This window comes from Tympanuchus pallidicinctus, unplaced genomic scaffold (genome assembly GCF_026119805.1).
Source record: "Tympanuchus pallidicinctus isolate F22 unplaced genomic scaffold, pur_lepc_1.0 scaffold8, whole genome shotgun sequence".
Classification (NCBI taxonomy): domain Eukaryota; kingdom Metazoa; phylum Chordata; class Aves; order Galliformes; family Phasianidae; genus Tympanuchus; species Tympanuchus pallidicinctus.
The window spans coordinates 16,868,233-16,887,342 of NW_026294802.1; the positions used below are offsets into that span (position 1 = coordinate 16,868,233).

At 41.2% G+C, this 19,110-nt stretch overlaps 1 protein-coding gene across 1 annotated transcript in view; it reads right to left on the bottom strand.

Moving 5' to 3' along the window:
* UTP20 (UTP20 small subunit processome component) overlaps positions 1-19,110 on the bottom strand; it is a 58,867-nt gene that overhangs the window by 31,434 nt on the left and 8,323 nt on the right. The window contains exons 11-27 of the mRNA XM_052669024.1: positions 18,698-18,775; positions 17,833-18,014; positions 16,272-16,427; positions 15,657-15,745; positions 13,410-13,515; positions 12,071-12,221; positions 11,580-11,642; positions 11,100-11,258; positions 10,149-10,225; positions 8,853-8,932; positions 7,919-8,162; positions 7,039-7,242; positions 5,235-5,325; positions 3,373-3,458; positions 2,693-2,818; positions 1,926-2,092; positions 1,194-1,402 (exon numbers count right to left, since the gene is read on the bottom strand). Coding sequence (XP_052524984.1) covers positions 1,194-1,402; positions 1,926-2,092; positions 2,693-2,818; positions 3,373-3,458; positions 5,235-5,325; positions 7,039-7,242; positions 7,919-8,162; positions 8,853-8,932; positions 10,149-10,225; positions 11,100-11,258; positions 11,580-11,642; positions 12,071-12,221; positions 13,410-13,515; positions 15,657-15,745; positions 16,272-16,427; positions 17,833-18,014; positions 18,698-18,775 — 2,268 coding nt within the window. The remainder of the gene's footprint in view (positions 1-1,193; positions 1,403-1,925; positions 2,093-2,692; positions 2,819-3,372; positions 3,459-5,234; positions 5,326-7,038; positions 7,243-7,918; positions 8,163-8,852; positions 8,933-10,148; positions 10,226-11,099; positions 11,259-11,579; positions 11,643-12,070; positions 12,222-13,409; positions 13,516-15,656; positions 15,746-16,271; positions 16,428-17,832; positions 18,015-18,697; positions 18,776-19,110) is intronic.

Sequence of the window (19,110 nt, forward strand, 5' to 3'; positions counted from 1 at the left end):
AGTTTGCTTGTCTCTCACCTATGATCAGGCTCTGCGCAGGACTAGACATGAGCATTTTCTGTTCTGCTTGGTTTGAAGCCTGACAAAGGCACTGGCTTTAGAAAGGCAGAAAAGCCTGGCACAAAGTCATTAATTCCAAGCAACTGGTAACAGTACCCTTGAGATAACGGCCTCCACAAGACACTGCGCAGTGTTAAAAAGAAGTGCTAGCAGCAAAATCAAAACAGAACAGCCATATCCCTTCCCTCTGGACAGTTAGCCCTACCAACTGTGTCCTCCTAGTAGTTAAGGTGTTACTGATGTGGGAATGAGCTCAGGAGTCTCTGCACTGCTCTCTTGATCACAAGGGGGGCAATAAGCCAACACGGCCCATTTCTAGTTGCAGCCAATCTTTAACAGAACATTTTCCTTGCTTGATTTGTTCAGCAAGTACAGCCTTTGCACACAAGGGAAAAAACATCCTCAGTGCTCCACAGGTACCTGGCTGAGACTCAGACTCACACTGGATTGACACGACTGCTTCTGATGGCAGAGCTGTATGTGCTACTAGTGTGCTGAAAGCATGGCTCATAGCCATATTTTCCCTGTGTCCCATGACAGGAGGCTATCATATACATAATCACTGTGGTCACCCACAATGCTGAGCTCCCTTGGCACCTCGCAATGCAACAAAGCACCTTGAAAGTAAGTTTTACTCTTAAGTCCATAGGCAAGAAACTTGAAATCCTCTCCTTTCCCTCCTCCAGTATTCTATCCCTGCAGCCAAGAAGCTACATCTCTAATATCAAATTCAACCTCCAGCCATACAATGAATCATTTACCTTGCCCTCATGTCCATCCTCCCACAGAGCAGGCAGGTAGCCAATTCCAGCCTTCACAACAAAACAGAACTCCAAAGCAGGGTCCTGAACTTACAAACTTTGCTAATACTACCCCAGCCCTGCAGCATGTTCAGTATCACTGGCCTCTGTTTTGACTTACGTCAAACTGCTAAGCTTCACTGCATGCAGGCAATCTTTATTATAATCTTTATAAGATCTTTATCAGATTATCAGATTATAATCTTTACCAGATAATCTTTATCTGAATCAGTGAAGGTGTGTGTACTGCAAGCTAAGCCATGCAGTAGGAAAGGAAATTTCATCTACATCTCATACACACAGAGGTATACATACATGTAGCGTTTACTATACCTTTTCTCTTTGCTGGAGAATGCAGGATATCACAGCTGTCATGCAGAGCAGAATTTGCAGAATTTCAGGCAAGTACTGACTGATCAAATGTCCCATGTTTTTCAACACAACTTCAAGACCATTGAAGAGGCTGTGCTGACGCCCAAGAGGCAGGACTTTAGCTAAATCCAACTCTGACATACTTCGAAGCACTGCTGTCTGGCAAGGCCCTGTTACAAAAGGAGAGTCACTTATTTAGAAAAGCACTGTAAAAGCACTGAAAATAATTTTCAATAAATAGTAGTATAACTTGGCCCAAAGTTACAGTTACTTAGATTCATCTTTTTAAATAAAGGCAGCTCCACATATTCATCTCTGTGACATTCAGACATTTCCCACTGCTACATATCAGAGCACTTTATAACCTCTTTCTACTCTTCATAACATCTGCTTACTGCCATCATATACTGGTAGCCCTGTGCACAGCAGCACATCACATGGCAAGGACAGTACAGAGGCTGCCAAGCAGCCAGGGGCACCCTACAACATCAGTAATTGTTCACTCCTGGCCTGCCATGGCTTACTTGCAAAGCTGTGTGGCAAGTCACTTCATTTTTCTGAACTCAGACCTTTAAAAGACAGCAGTCATGCTTTGTAAGTGAAACCTCCGGGAAAACCCAGTCCCTGGAATTCCCACCCTTTCATACTTTCAAAGAAACTGTTAGAGAAACAGCACCAGGTACCTGCACCTACCATGGCTGAACTGCTTCACAGCTTCAAAGAGCAGATCCAAGAACATCCGGATCTCTTCTGGCAGTGAGCCGGCCAGAAATCGCAGAACGATGGACATGCGAGTGGCTGCTGCAGACTTGCCCTGTGTTTTGTTCCCTGTTTTGTTTCTCATCCTGCCATACAGAATTCTTCGAGCCAAAAAAAAGTTGTATTAGCTTTCAGCAAGCCATCTGCTTCCTCGCCTCTTTCTCTGTGGGAGAAACTTGTCTTGGTTTAAAAGCTTTGCCCAGTGTGAATAAATCAGGTGGAAATTCCCTCTTTAGGAACTCCTCTGAATGACTACACAGCACTCAGAAACGTGCCAGTGAAAAATCAGTTTCTGCTTTCACTACAGCAGTTTTGCTGGAGACTTCAGCTACAAAGCTAGAATACCAGCAGGCTAGCTTGAGGGTATTCACTGCTGAAGAAGCAATCTATACAACCTACATTATTATATCTCACTAAGAATAAATGGTAATAAATGATGAATTGGAATGTCTCACAGTATTCTGTAAGCCTTAAAAGAAACAGTAGCAAAATGCTGTTTTTTAAGAGGACATCAATTGCCAAACACATTGCATAGTGGCATTAAGAAGGAAGCTATGTATAAGATCACTATACACACTACAAAGTCAAACTATACCATTAACCCTAGATTTATCTCAACTGTTCAAAATGAGAAGCAGCAGCATCACATCTCTGCTCACAGTACTTTGACATGAAACCTTCACCCCAGCACTTTGACAAACCTCATCAGAACAGGGACAAGATGTGGTCGATGCTCCATTTTTACAATCGTGTTCTCCTCAGAAATACTGAAATGGACTATTTCTTCTTTAAAGCTCTTGTCCTCCAGCAGTCTTTGCAAGTTCTCCCTGAGAGTAACAAATATCATCTGTTGGGCAGGTGGGGGCTTCAAGAATAAACAGACACTCACACATCCCCCTACCTACCTCTACCTTCCTATCTATGCTGGATACAAATTAAGAAAGCATAGTATTCCCAGCCTTTTTAAAAAATACATTTTAAAACTCAGCAAGTTTAAGTGATCATGTAAGAAGTATCTTCTGAACATGTTCTAAAGAGAATATTCCATCACCAGCTACATTTTTATGCAGCTGTTTTCTCTGGGTGGTTATAAACCACTGTAACAAAAGATCTTTTTGAAAATGATGCAACGGCTGAGCACATTTGTGACAAAATGAAAGTACTGCCATTTTTCTTTTCTGCCAAAAAAGACACACTGACATACTTCTTCCTTATGGCCTTATTTGCTGTTTTAGGTAGGAAAAATACAGCTGGCTAAGATTAGAATTTATGTTTCTTCAACAAACACAAGGAAGGATGTCTCAATCTGAGGCAAGTGATTCCAAGCAGACAAATGACATCAGACTCATTCCTGATACTAAAATAACGCAAAGATTTTTACCTGTATGGCAGTAGATGAGGATGCTTGTATGTCATGATACAGTCAAGAGCTATTCTCTGCACACTCTGATCTTGATGGGACAGTAACTGCAGGTGACAAAAGAAAGGAAATGAGCCATATCCAGAATTGCAGAACTGTCTAACAAAAATAGTTGAACAACCCAAAACTTCCAAACTCAAGCATGTTTTTGGATTACTCTACAAAAATAAAAGCAGAACATGCACTGCAAGTCTAATGTCGAGATGCATAAATACAATTGTCACTCATAAAAAGCAGATGTAGCTGCTGGCAGTTTATACACACACCCCAGCCCCTAGACCCCAGTAGCCAAGTTACAATCAGCACAATCATCTTCTGGGCCACCATCAGCTTGAGTTTTCAGCCTCTGTTGTGCATCTAGTAAGACCAAATTAAATGGCAGGCTACTCAAACCAACCCAAGACACATGCCTTTCCTTCTTTCAACAAACAAAACACTCATCAGACCTGATATACAAGGCCTCGCTGAGATTCACCTTCTCTAGAAGATGAATCCTCACAGCCCAGGCACCAAGAAATACAGATCATTTCTTTAAGCTGCATCCTTATCAGCTCTTCAGCCTCCTACAAAACAGCACATGCTGGAGTCATCAAAGGCCACTCTGCTACAATGTTCTTTTGACAGATGGACACACCAGTGATAATAAATAGGGTGACACACTGTACACATCTGCTCAATATTTTCCCAAGAATATGTAAACACATGAAACAACTGTGCCTGTGCCAAATTCTGAGGCTGGCTGAACCAGAGCTGACACTCCTCAGAGATTCTCAAGTTTGGGAACAAATGGACCTTCCAACTTCCACAGCAAGAACCAGAAAGAACCTACAGCAGAGAACTAGTAGGTTCACACCATTTAATATAGTTCTGCAGCCCATGGACTGCACTGTCAAAGAACACAAACTGAGATCAAGAGTAAAACCCAAATATCTAAACAAATCTAGAACCAATAAAACATGACATAATTAATGAAATGCATTCTTAAGGGTGCATCTCACTTTTAGATTCATTTTCCTGCTTTACTTATTCAAAATTAGAATAGAGTCCTGGTTAGACAAGGATTGCCTAGGCTCTGCTATTTAGTTTGTTTGCTTCTTTTTCACTTTAATGTCTGTTTATCTTCAGTTTCTATTTTATTGATAATGACAGTGAGTAATACACTATGCACAGCCAATGTACATATGTATGCCAGGCAAAGGACTGCTATCATCAGCCACTAGAACCAATCATCCAAAGGAAAAAGAGAGACACAAGAGAGATCTGTATCACCTCTCTCTTTTCATAGAAGTTTGTTTCTTCATAATGATGACTACCGTTGCACTTCCCTTCTCCAGATGCTAGACAGGATGAAGATCCTGAGATACATTTTGTATCTCAGAAGTCACAATGACAAATGTTGACAGCTGTAGGCCTACAACAATTTGATCCGTTCTTCACATCAACCATGCTCTCTATTGATATAACACTGTATGACAATAACAAATGCCTTCAGCTCATTACCAGGCTTCGGATTCAAAATTCTCTTTCAGATCTTGCTGTGCCTCCTGCTCTCCTTACAGCCACATTTCCACACTGCCAAAGCCCATTACTTTTTCAGTTGCCAGATCCATTCGCATGACCCACTCCTGAGAAACTAAGTCAGTTATCTCAAAAGCAGGTCTTCACTAAGTGGCTCACTTCAACTATGAAGCCTGCTCAAGCACAGCTCCTTTTCCAGCTAACATGGCTGAGTCCAGAAAACAACAGGGTTTTACAGTTGCAGGCACTGCATTCAGAAAGAAAGGGTGCATTTATGAGCAATTATTCTAAATGCCAGCAAGTACCTGGGTATACAATGCATTTAACTTCTGCTCCAGATACAACGCACGAGGATTGGAGAACTTCGAGAAAACTTGTAAGTGAGCTATCAGTTGCCTGTAAAACAAAACAGAACGATTATCACAACATTAGGGAAACTTTTTATAAGTTGATTAACAAGAAGGAAAACTCAACAGGATCCCAAGTCTATAGGCCTCCATTTCAGAGATATGGCAGTTTGTATCCTGCTACCTCGCCTACGCCGTTTCTCCTAGGTGTCACCTCACTGCAAAGAGAAGGGCACTTCCTCAGTAGCACCAGATGGGCTTGGTCTTTGGTGTGAATGGAACACACTCAGGATGTGGCTTACTTCTTCTTCCCAGCCTAGCCTGGAACTTCAAACTTGAATTTCTCTCTTTATTCACCTGCCCTTAACTCCTATCAACATAAAGGACTGCATTTAGCCACAGACTGTGCTGGACTTATGCCATGCTGCAGGCACAGTCAGGAAGAAGTTCCTATAGAAGAGGCTTTGCCACCCCCAAATCTGCTCCCCTGGCGAGAGACGACTGAGGTAAGGAAGATGTAAGATTCCATCTACCACATGTGCTGTGGGGTAGGCAGAGGCTGTCCCCATTCAGTGGCTACCCACAGTGGTTTACACTCAACTCCCCAGATGTTCAGCTAAGCTGAGCCCAACATCGGCCAGCAACCCCACAAGGAGCACAGGGCTTCTCCTGCCACACCAGCTAGAGGTGAGCCATCATCAGTGAGAGCCCCAGGTCAGTAGCACAGAGCTGGCAGCAGCTCTGCTGGGGCCCAGACAAAAAGAGGTCACTCCAGAACTCATTAACATGTCTCCAGCAAATCTTTTATAGACTTGTTACCACTAGGAGGAACTAATGCTTCTACTTAAGTACGTGGACATTCTGAGATGGAAGTTTTGCTTTGTTTTTTATTTTTTATAAAAATCTGGAACTATCACTGAATTTTTATTGCTGCTAAATTCTAGATGTAAGCCAGAACCTGAGAACAAAATCAGAGAATTTTGTTCACCTTTAAGGAACCTGGGATTACTGATATATTATCAGTATAGGTTACATCTTAAATACTCATGCTGTTCCAACAGGTAAGGTGATATTTTGAAGTTCTCTGTGATTACCAGCACAATTCTATTGGGCTGGTAATCACAACAAAAAACAGGTAGAATACAAATGTAAATGAATTACTTGTAATGGGCCCTTTGACAGATGTTATCAACTTAAAGAGACTACACTAAGAAATCACAGAGAATTCATATAGACCCACTTCCTCTAAGTATTCAGTATTGTAAAACAGTGACATTACAAAGCCATGGAGCTTTGTATCAACAAATGAAAAAAAAAAGCATAACAACCTGTGTCCACAAGAAGACAAGTGGGATCAAAATGCTTAACAGGTAGGTAATAACAGAATCCCAGTATCAAAAATACTTAAATGAATAGTCTGAATCTTCAAAGTGTTTGGCAACGACCATGGTTTTAAAAGATCAAAAGATACAAACAGAGAAGCTAAGGGAATACAGGTACTTCAAAATGGCTTCAGAATACCACACCACTTAAAGTAACAAAACCACAGCTTATCAGGTATATAATGATAAAGCCTGAACAGGTCCTTTGTATGGCACTGTACAAGCAGAATTTATGACCTTAAAATTCTTAAAATCCACTGAAAAAAAAGTGCAAGCAAAAGAAGAAAAATGAATATGCCTACAAATAGCTTATCTTGGCAGGAACCACTAAATCTGACTTCCCATGAAATCACTAGGAACAGAAAACTATGAATACTTACTTAGCGGCAGCTCTTCTTGTTTTCTTTTTTGGAAGCCCTACAGTAATCAGTTCTCCTTCTTCCTTTTCTTCCTTGTCCTCTTCCTCCATATTAACATCGTTAACTTCTTCACCTGATACTTCTTTTGCTATGATTGTACCAGTAGTTTTCTTTCTAAGATCCTGAGTTGGAGCCACTAATGAATCTGCTGGGTAGTATTCATTTCTTTGTTTAAAAAAAAAAAAAAAAAAAGAAAGAAGAGAATTAAGAAGCATTTTTCCAGGGTTTCAGGGCAAGAACAAATTCAAACTACACAATCCAGAACTCTTGTTCATGTTGCTGTGTTTTGGGATGCTGTACAGCTAAAAACTCTCAAAGGAGTGTCTTGCACCAAGTAGAAGCTTCTTTGCCTACAAGCTGCAGCGATGCAAGGCAGTAGTCATATACACTAGAGAATACTGGAGGTACCAGGTGGAAAGGGGAAAATGAGAACCACTGAGTTATGAGAATTCTGTAAAGATGTTTTGTGCAGGGAAAGGGGGGTTGTGTTTGCTAGAGTGAGCAGTGAACAGCACGTATGGCAGTGTGAGAGAATGCAGGAAACTAACCTAGCACAGTGCAGTTTATTTTTCCAGGAAGGCAAGCAAAACATAAGTGTTCTAATTTTAGAAAAGGACTATTAGAAACTCTTCCCTACCATGATATCACACCCACCCCATGTGCATCATACTCTAACAGAATCCACTTTTCAATCGACAAGTTATGTTAGCTGAGAACAGGTATCATATCGGGAATGCATTTAGAAAATAGTCTATAAAGAACTAGCTGTTGACTCAAAGCTCAGCAGCACCAAGATCAACAGAAAGCAATGTGTCCCAAACAATATGTGAAAAGTGCTTACCTAATGAACCTCAGAAGAAGCGGGGAAAGTTCCCTTGACCTGGGCTCCACCCTGTCTGAGAACTTCTCTAACGCTTTCCACAGCAGAAAGCGGAAGTTTGTGTGGTCCAACCGCTCGCTGCAGTCTGTTCTTGTCCCCAGCTGCTCCAGGAAGACAGTGCCCACCCCTCCTTCTGCTATCTTCTCGCTTTCAGTTTCATTGATATTTTCCTCCTGTTCATCCAATTCATTTTGCAGTTCCATTTCTGCACAACAAATGTTATAAAGTAAATATCTTCAAGTTACTCCAGTCAGCAGAAAGAGATCCGCACCCTGTTGTGAAAGTAAGACTCCTGATGCCAAGCATCTGCTCAGACAACTATGTTTAAGTCTGACCTGAAAGGCCCACGTTGCTTAGGAAGTACTCCTGGATGTCATACAGCCATGACAGCTTAAATGAGTTCAATTCTCTTGAAAAACAGAGAAATCCACAAGTGGCTGCATGCTCACATCTCTACGGTGAAATCACAGATTCCACACATTCATAGATATATCTCAAGAGTACACAGAGCACAGTCAAGAAAGGCATAGAGCCTGCAGGTATTCCATTCAATCTATGTAATAGAAAGATGATGTAGTCAATTCTACAAGTTTCTTCACTGCTCCTATCAGACTGGAAAAAGCCAAATTTAAGTAGAGATTAAGTTGTTGTACGGCTTCCCAAAACATGGGACTCCCCTCATATCTTTCTGTCTACTTCTTGCTATTCAGGACAAAAGAAGGCACAGTTCTCTCTCAAGCGTCTGCATTCCTGCCCTGGACATGACACTGGCAGTCAAGAGCTCTGGTTCTGAATTCCTCCATCACATGTAAATTTGGGACACATAAAAACACAGTCATGGGTCATTCACAATTAGCTGGGTTACTCAAAATACCATTTAGGAGCTGAGACTTACCAGCATAGGCAGCAGCCCTCTCCAGATGTTCATAAAAGACCTTCCAGAACTGTTTATTCTCCATTTCCTTTGCATGAGAACTAACAAAACATAAGAGCATGAAATTAAAAGAAAAAAGAAAAACCATGCATCAAGGGAAGCTAACAGCTAATGCAATCAAAGGCTTTGATTATAGCTTTAATGAGAGTGTCCAAAGATAGGACATCTGCAGGACACAGCTGTAGCACTTCCTTGCCCTCATTCATGAATCCCAAATGTCAATTATTAAAATAAGCGGGTTGTATCCCATGACTTCAAAACAAACTCAAATTGACTAAAAATGTTCTTGAGCATTCCACTGACTTCTGTACAGTAATATCATACAGAACCAAAGGAAGAATTAGTGTGAATGTATCTTTAGGAGAACTGGTTTAATATTACTTTATTAATTCAATAGTTTGATGGGATAAATCTCATCCTTTCTAATAATACAACAGAGAAAAAAAAGAGAAGGAGATAATGTCATGCTGAAAGCAGAGATATTTGCTTCAATATTCAGCTCAGCAGATGCCATGGTACAATTTCCCTACTCTTTAGTAGAACTTAGAGGTTTTCTAGTAAGGACAGAAAAGTCAGGAGATGGGAAAATTAAAAGGTGCCTTCTGTTTCTTGAGCATTTGTGAAACATTAATCAATCTTGCCATCTTAGACTCAAACTCTGATGCTATTTAATTATATTTGTTGCAAGTTCCTTTTAATAGTGAGAAAAAAAAATCATAAATTAAGTTAAAAACTAACATGGATTATAATATGAGAGATCAAATCAGTTTGGAAAGATTTCACACAAAGTCTCTCATGCATAAATCTCTTCAAATCAGACATTTTAACCTCAGCTTTTGTTCACAAAACAGTCATCAGAGAATACCCTGAGTTGTAAGTAACATACGAGGATCATCAAGTTCAACAGCTGGCTCCATGCAGGGTAACTCAAAACTCACACCATATATTTGAGAGCGTTGACCAGATGCTCCCTGAACCCCATCAGCTTGGGACTGTGACCGCTGCCCTGGGTAGCCTGCACCAGGGCCCAGCAACTCTCTGATGAAAAACCTTTTCCTAATACCCAACCTGACCCTCTCCCCTGAAGCAGCTCCATGCTGCTCCTTCGGGCCCTGCTGCAGTCACCAGATAAAAGAAATCAGCACCTCCCTCTTGTGAGGAGGCTGTAGACCACAATGAGATTGCCCTCAGCCTTCAATGGAAGAAAATGTTCTGTGAAAGGAGCACAGACTGCAGCATCCAGTCACGTATACTCACGTTACAAGTTCAATTACAGGATCCCAGAGAGGGCTGAAGTTAATATAAAGCATTCCCAGTAAATACCGAAGAGGCACCTAGAATGACATAGAACCATGTTGTTCAGAAGTTAAAAGCAATGGTTAAAGACTAACCAACCTCCTCTAACCTTTCCTCTTCTCAAAGAAGAAACTTTAATCTAAGAAATTCTCAGAAGTACTACTTGTAACAAATCAAGTCACACGCTTTTTTTTTGGTCTCATAGCTACAGGATGAAATGTGTAGATCCTGCTTACTCCAAGCTGCACTGTTATCTATCCACCGCATCTACATACTGGGAATGTGCAAAAGCCAGTTCTGTACTGCAATGCTTAACGCAGATGGATCAGCCTATAACTCCTCCTCCAAGGAGTTCACAAGTCAAGGCAATAAATGGAATAAATAAATAGAAGTACTACCACAGCCATAAAAATAGTAATGAAAAAATCCTCCCTTCCCCCCCTCCATGAACGTTTTACTAGTAGAAATGTGAGTCTTTCAGCATCTACGAAATGAGAAGTGAGAGCTCCTTTTGCACAACTGTACAGGAGATGTAACAGCCAGATGGAAGACAAGAGTATCACTCTGCAGCAAGATTCAGAAGCTATGCTTGCCAATGGCCAGAAGGAATCCTACCAACGTTGAACAAAGCTAAGTGTATGGCAAGTTCACAATTTTAAATTCTCTGACAATTCACTTCTCCATAGAATGAGTTGTCTTCCTTTCCATAATACCCGATCAAACTGTCCATAGGCCATTTATCTAGACACCACCATTGTTCAAGAAAACACAATAATCTCAAGGACAAACGAGAGCTATGATCTGGGATCTAATTCATTTTTTATGAACTCTTGTTAAAATCTCCATAATTCATGCAATGAAAGTATTGGAATATGGGAATGTAACAAATGCCAACTGACAAAAACTACTTACCTCCTGCAAAGATCCACTTGGTATTGCAGACAGCACTATATCACATCTCAGCTTCCTCAAATGGAGAAGTTTCTCTCTGTAATCATTCACTGTTGCTGGCACAAGCTCTGCTTGGAGCAGTATGGCAAATACTGATTGGAGGTCCCCTGTACCATCACCCTGAACAAACAAGTGACACATTTTGTTGGACTATCCTTTTCCTACTGAAAGATATCTCAAGAAAACTAAACAGAGTCTGAGATACTCTGAATCAGAAAAAGTCAAGACATTTGTTCCAGTTTTCATCATTTAGGGACCAGAACTTACATATGTGAAAACATTAGAGGGCAAAGAGACAAAAGATAAAACTGGAATGTGAAAGCACAAAACCAGAGCACAATCTTGGGTAGAAACATGCTCTGCTCCTGAAAAGCAGACAACGGTTCACAGTTGTAAAAATCAGACCGATTCAAAATGTTAACTGAGAAGTTTTAGCCCTACCTCCATCACCGTAGAAGGTGGAGTCTCAAAGTGGTTTAGAATACGGACAGTTAAGAGTCGGACCTGTCCAAAGTGGAAACATACATCAGAAACATGCAGGAGAATGCAAGCTGCATATACAGACACACAGTTACACAGAGGTTAATGTCTTGCACAGGATGTTGGTTTCACCAGGTTCCTTGCAAAGCTGAGAAACAGATGAGTTCCTCTGGTCTAGCGGGCAACTCAGAATGAATACAATAGACTTCTGATCTGCATTCATCTCTAGGGAAGAAGCAAGACTCCCAGGGCTAAGACAACTTCTGCAAACTCATGCCCTGTGGCAGCCTCTTAGAAAAATAGATATAAACAAATGCTACAGAAGCAATTCCTTTACAGTCTCACATTTCTCCTGTCAGTCTTTCTCATTTAACCTAGCTTACTTAAATTGCTTTGTAAAATACAAACCATATAGTATGTGCTTAAAAAAAAAAAAAAAAAAGGCATATTACCTTGGAAATACCAGTGGAGATATTAGGCTGCAACTTCTCAAACAAGTCCATTAGGTTCCCTTGGGAAAGAGGCTCCTGGCAGCCGCACAATGCCAGTCTTGTGTAATAGAGATCAGCCAGCAGCAACACTGATGGGTCTGAAGGGAAAGCGCTAAAACAAGAGAGTGTTTTATTAGCATACAGAGAGCATTGTAAAGATATTTGAAAACAAGGCAGCAGTGACAATAACAGCATTAAGGGATCTCAGGATGGTGAAGCCAGACTTCACCAACACACCGGCACACAGCCTCAAAGACAGTACCCAAAGCAGACTCAGAGACATGAGATTCTCCCCTTTGTAATAATTAGGCCTATCAAGCTGGGGCTGGTCAGCTGGACACATATACAGACAGTTTCAGAAAACAAATCTGCTGCCACTGCTTAGGTGCCTGGTTAGTGATCAACTGCAATGGAAAAGAAACAATAGGACCTAGGTGGGCTATCAGTTCTACTGTCAGCAGGAATCTTGCCTGTTCACAGGGAAACCTCCTAATGCCACCCAACATCCCTTGCTCCAGGAGGGATTTACACACCCAGCACAAAGATGACACAAGAGCACTACAATGAAACCCTGCCAAGACTTCCTGCTTTACCTGGGCAAGTTGTTTTGCCTCCATCATGCCCCAGACATGGGCAGCATGCTTTCTTATCTGAGCAGGATGTTTTGAAGCTCAGGCCAAAGACTTGGAAATGCTCTAAGCAGAGCAATGATGGGAGATGACAAATTCAGCAGGATTTGCTGGAGAGAGATCAACAGCCTCCCTCAATCTCTCCATTCATTCTGTTACATGTGTTAGTTTTAAGTAGAAGGGAATTGTAATACCTAAAACTGAGTTACAAAAAAACAACTGAGCATACCCCCACTGTGAAGGAAACATACAGGTGGACATGTAAGGACACAAAGGAATCCCAACACTGCCAGCAGACTGCTGAATCTCAAGCTTTTGACACAACTCAGAATGCACAGTTACTGCCTCTTTTGTTATTATAATGTAAGACACCATTACTAAATGTAGTGCTTTAGAAAAACTAGAAGCAATATATTTAACACACTATACTGCAGTTGGCTAAGAAAGCCTGGGTTTGCAGAGAAAATACCACTGAACAGGTATTGTACCTATACAGTTCTCTAAATAGTGCCTACAACATTGCTGCCTTAAATTTCTACAATGCTAAAGCAACATGCTAGTGTAACTGAACAACTCACAAAAAGGCATTAACGTGCTTCTATGTACAAGGCAACTCCTTGCCATATGAAGGAAAATGTCTGAGAATCACAGAACAGGTAGAGCTTACTTACGTCACCAAGTTCTTGACACGCTCCGCAGGCAACAAATGCAGTATTTCAGAAGACTCTGTCAAACTGAGAAGAGTACTTACAGCTTGGCAGGCCACAAACAAGCTTCCTGGAGCAGAGAGAACAAGAACAGCCTGTATATTTACTCAGGTCTCAACAACTTGTGCTTGCAGGGTGACTGCCCTCCCTGAAATAGCTAAAGTCATAGAAATAGCGTAACACATGGTTTCCAGAACTGATATGTGTTATTTTCTAACACTTATAACCCATAAAGAAAACATTTCTCTGGCTTACAAAGAAAATTCCTACTCTAGCAAGCCACTGTTGCAAGCTGTGAGCAGCTCCCAGTTTGCATCTGCCTCTATCACACCCATGTACATGTGGAGATGGGGCCTGGAACTAATTAAGCACTGTCACAGAAGCCTTGGCTTTATGCTACAAATGGCTGTATTGGTCTTATATGGCAAAGTTTGAGTGCTGGAGAGGCTGCAGGGAGGGCTCTGTGAGCAAAGCCAGCTCCAGCTGTTCCAGTAGGACCCTGCTGCAGATTTAAGGATGGGGAAAACTGCTGTGCAACAGCAGCTAGGGGAAAGAAGTGAGAAATGAGGAATACTCCTGCAAGCACCACAGTCAGTGCAAAAGGAAAAGAGAGGTGCTCCAGGCCCCATATGAGATCTTCAAAGCTGTCCCATACACTTAACAGCTGAATTCTGCTGAATTCCTATTACTGAGTGGATGCTGGGTTTACCAAATACTGTTATAGCAGCAGCACCCCCTTCATAAACCTCCAGCCTCCTCTGGGAATAGAAGATTTCCCAACAGTATGGGTCATTCAAAGCCCTTCCAGGCAAGAAAGGGAAGGGCAATTCCATTCCCTGCCAGCCTTAAGTTAGCAACTGGGTTGTTTAAATAAATTATTACTTTCTTTATCTCTTCCTGAGCAGTATCCTAGCTTCAAACCTGCTTTTCTGCACTCCCAAGCAACTTTAGAAAGCCACCTGGCTCTAGGACGTGCACAGTACCTCAGGCTAGAGGCTAGGCAGACCCAACAGGGAGCATAGGACTGGACGCACCTTGCACAGGCAATGAGAGGAGACTGGAGTCCTAGTATAAGGTGAAGCAGTTGTAGAGATCATAGAGCTGAAGAGGATGTGAACAAAGGACAAAGTGCCAGGAAATATCAGTTTGTAAGGAAGGTAAGGAAGTGTAGCACAGGGCAACAGAAGGAAGAAACATAGGACTGACACTGCATTTGTTATTTTTTCTTTAGCAGCAAAGGAGAAAATGGCAACACGCCTCTTCTTGGGCACACACAGAGCTGGTGCACAGCTGCTACTGCTGCCACCAAGAATGCAATCCACAAAAAGGTTTGGGTATTTTCTTGCTAGAGAAAATAATTACTAGTCACATAATTATGAAAGCATGCAAAAGCTGTAAACAGGATGGAAGAAAGAGCTAACTCAAAAAGGACCGTGTTTGACAAACACCAGAAAGGAAAAAACAGCAGAACCAGTTAGTAGATATAGTCAACAATGTTAATCAAGAGATTACAAAGGAGAAAGGACAGGCTCTAGGCAAGCCCTTTCAACCCACAGAAGAAAAAACACTGAAATTGGGGCATTCCAGTACTTGGCCATACTTTGTCACAAAGCCAAATGCTTGAGATCTCTCTGAGTATTCAACTGCCCTGTACCACACAAGCTAAGCTAGAAGATTTTTTTTCTTTTCTGGCCAGTGATAGAAGGCAACCAGCAGGGCTCCTGTGACCACACATGCCCAGAGGGAGTATACATCATTTTACTACTGATGCTGTAACATATGTCAAAGACGATAAGGTCCCAAAATTTGAGCTATAGGTTTAGAACAGACTAATTGGAGCTTGTCAGTCAATAGTCTCTCCTTCGCTTGACTGCTTCAGCCTGGGTCTGGCTTGAAAGGATTCCCATCCTCTTTTATATGACTCTAATTTTTCTTCTCAATTATCTTGATCAGGCTTCAGTTTGTACAGTCCACCCTCCACTTTGTGGAACATCTGCCACACCATTATGACTACCAATAACAATTGCAGAATTGTTTCCTGGAGGGTATTTCCACCAAGCTTTGCTTTTCTAGTTTTACTGCTCAGTACATTTGGATACAATGCTATTGCTACTCATTTTCATGTTTTGTGTCATCAGCAAAACCACTTTTTTAATTCTCCCTTTCAGGTCTCAACAGAAAACAAATGAGCAGGAACTAACAGTAACTGACCTTTGCAGAGGCTTCCTTTGTCAATGGCTGTGAACAGAGAATCTATAAAACTTGTCACACGGGGCAGAATCATTTCTTTGTCCATTGGTCTGTTTAAAATAAATGGGAAGCCTTTTATCTCTATGTTAACACTCACACCTAGACGCATACAAATATTTTCTTTCATATCTATCTCATGTTAAATTACAGAGAGATTATCCCAAGTCTGAAATCAATAGCAAATCACATCTGCTATTTCTGAGTCACAATTTAAGCTGCAGAAGAGCAAGTTCCTTCCAAAGCCTTCTGTCATACAAGACTATAATAATTATTGAAAACACTGCTGTCTAGAAAAAATGGTGCTTAAAAAACAGAAACAGAAATGTGTCAGGAACAACTCCACATGCTAGTGTACTAAATTTAAAGGAGCAGGCAGCCAAGAAACTGATATCCCACTCCTGAGTTTACCATGGACCCAGTATTTCCACATAGCTTTTTTTTCCCCACCTTTTTACCCCAGTTACCCCAAACTAGTGTTAATAACTCTTGAGCTTACCTTAGTTAACTGATTTTTGATAGATGGTGAAGTAGATAATACTACAGAAATATACAGCAATAGCATAGAGTATCCCTTACCTAATATGTGGCAGTACAACCAAGGCAACCCAAGGCTGTGAAAGGTCAGTGATGTCTTCATTCTCTTGTAACTGGATTAGAGACAGCACATGATCAAGCACTGGTACTTCTGCCCTTCCTCCTTGTCTTTTACTTGTTTGTTGTCTTGTATTAGAGCTAGAAATAAAATCAAAACATTTTAGCAACCCACTAAGCCCCCTGCACATCAGAGACTGTTCCTTTTTCTCCCACAATATAAATGTACCATGTTTCCCATGCAATAAATTCAGGTCTTTATTTTGAATTTTAAAAGCCTTTCTAGAAGGAAGGAGTCTAGTTCTCAGTTGGACACCCTCACAACTAAGGTGAGAAGCACCTGAGAGTCATCTCTAGGACTGAGTGATTCTTACTTATTAACAACCCAGATACTAGCAAAGATTAACAGAAGACAGAAAATAGCTAGCTAACAGTTTGGTGAATTATAAGGAACCACAAGTTGAGCCCAGATTCAAAGCCATATCTTCAGGCAAAAAGAGCTGACACCATACTAGAACATATAAACAGGAGTTCTTCAAACCTCGTGGAAAGCAACCTTTCCATTCCACTCAGCATTTGCAAGACCACAGCTGGAAAGCTCCATGAGCTCCACCCTTCAAGAAAGCAAGCAGCTAACAAAACATCTCATAAATATGATTATAGGTTTAACGAATAAAATTTATCAGATAAACCTCAAGGAATTAGGATTGCTGGTCCACAGAAACGATTTGTGATGTTTCTGAAGATCAAAGTCTGTTATTTGTAAAAGCGGGATGCAAAGAGGATGAAATAATCTGCTCTGTATGTTTCATGCAGACAAGATAAGCAGCAATGGATTTAATCTACAGCAAAGGAAGTTTAGTTCAGACACAGACATTGTAGGAGCAACATCCTCTCAGCTATGTATTCCATATCATTGAAAATCCAGAAAAATCCACAGAAAAATATATAAGAAGAGAAAAATGTATTTATTTATTTACTTAGACTCACAGCCTTCTGTTCCCTAAACCTTGATTCCTCCACTCAGTAAAAACAGAAGGAAACCCACAGAATGAACTACTTTTTGGAAGGAAAATCTTACATAAATGTCAGCATCAGTCACCACTCTCAGCAGACAAGTTTTGAGCTATAGCGATCGTTAACAGCCTTCATCATAAGCCTAGCAATAGTCATTCTGTGCTAGAATGCTGTCACTCACATCTTTCCAAACAGGTTCCAGTGGGAAAGCAAACACCTTGCTGCAGTCAACTTAGCTCTGCAACCTGAAGCAGCCAAGCTGTGCCAGCATAGTGCTGTATCTGGATTAATTATATGCACTATGGTACCCAGCTGTGCTCTATGGTAAGATTACAGCACTGCTTCCAGCAAGCTCCTGGACATGACATATTCATACACAAATATGGCACAGCCAGAAGGTCACTAGAGCAGTATCTCTTCTTAAATCACCTCAGAAAAGAAAATGGAATCCCACTGTATCACCTTGCAGGCCTTCAGATCTGCAGCCATGCAGACACACGTAGTGTTAGCTAAACTTGAGAAGTCTCACCTGATGGATGATGACTCGGTGAAAAGAAGAGGATACTTTTCAAATGCCATTGAACCAACTGTAGGAGGCTCTGCTTTCACTAGAATGAGTTTAGCCAGAACTGCTGTTGCCTGATCCTTTCTAAGTGCATCTGTTTCAGAGAAGCAATGCTCAATGTACTTTAGAAAGCATGGAAGAAAGTGCTGAAGGGGAAAAAAAGAAAAATCAAATTTTAGTAACGTTCCTGTAACTGTCATCAAAACCACAAGAGCACATAACATCACCTACAGAGGAAGCCAAGCACAAGTGAGCTACCAAAGCACCAGATTTTTCATCAGTTCTGGAGCTCTGAATCATCAGCACATCGACATTCTGTTACTGGAGAAAGGACAGCAGTTTGCTGTAAAAACTCAGCCTGCTCCCAAGAAAACCAACATAGTCAGAATTTCCCAGATGCTCAACCGTGCTTTCATACCCTACCCCCTTTAATTTGTTTCATTCCTACCAGATCACCATTTCCAGGCTCGATCTATCAGATGTCCCTTATTCCTCATTTCCACTTATTTTCCCCTCATCTTATCTAAAACAAATCCACACCTTCGCTTCTCAACACATGAGCTTCTCTCTGTGAACATGGATAACCTCTTCAACCCTGAGCACCAAGTTCTGACACAATGGCATAAGTAAAGCTTTCATTCTTACCACACTAGAAGTCTGTTCAAACATCATGTCAATACAGATAAGTGATTCATCAAATGAAGCAAATATATATACTATGAATTTTCCACTTGTAGAAGGATTTTCCTGTTCAGATGTCCTCATCACAGTATCTTACGCTCCTTTTGGCAACAAAAAATAAACAAAATGCACAAGAGCTTCCACTTACCCTCTCAAATTGCTTCATTGTGAACATTGCTTCAGAGAAGTCCAAAAGAAAGCACCATTCAATTCCACTTCCTAATACCTGCAAGATGCAAATGAAAAGTTGACAGGAACACATCAAGAAAAGATGCTATACTTACGTTTCCATTATCCATGTGGTATTTTTCCAATCAGCCATGCTCTAAACTCTGAGACACCCTCCTGGCTTTCTGTTCACAGCTAGCAGAGTTTCTAAGCCACACAGAAATACCACTTCCACTGACAGCTCAGCTATAGAAGCAGCAAAACCCTTGTAATAAACCCTGTGAAGTCCAAGCAGGTTAGGCTCTGTGCTAAGACAGCTCAGCTATCTCTTTAAAGTGATGTGAAAACGTAAGCTCAAAGTTCTCTGACTGTACCACAGACACACTATAACCA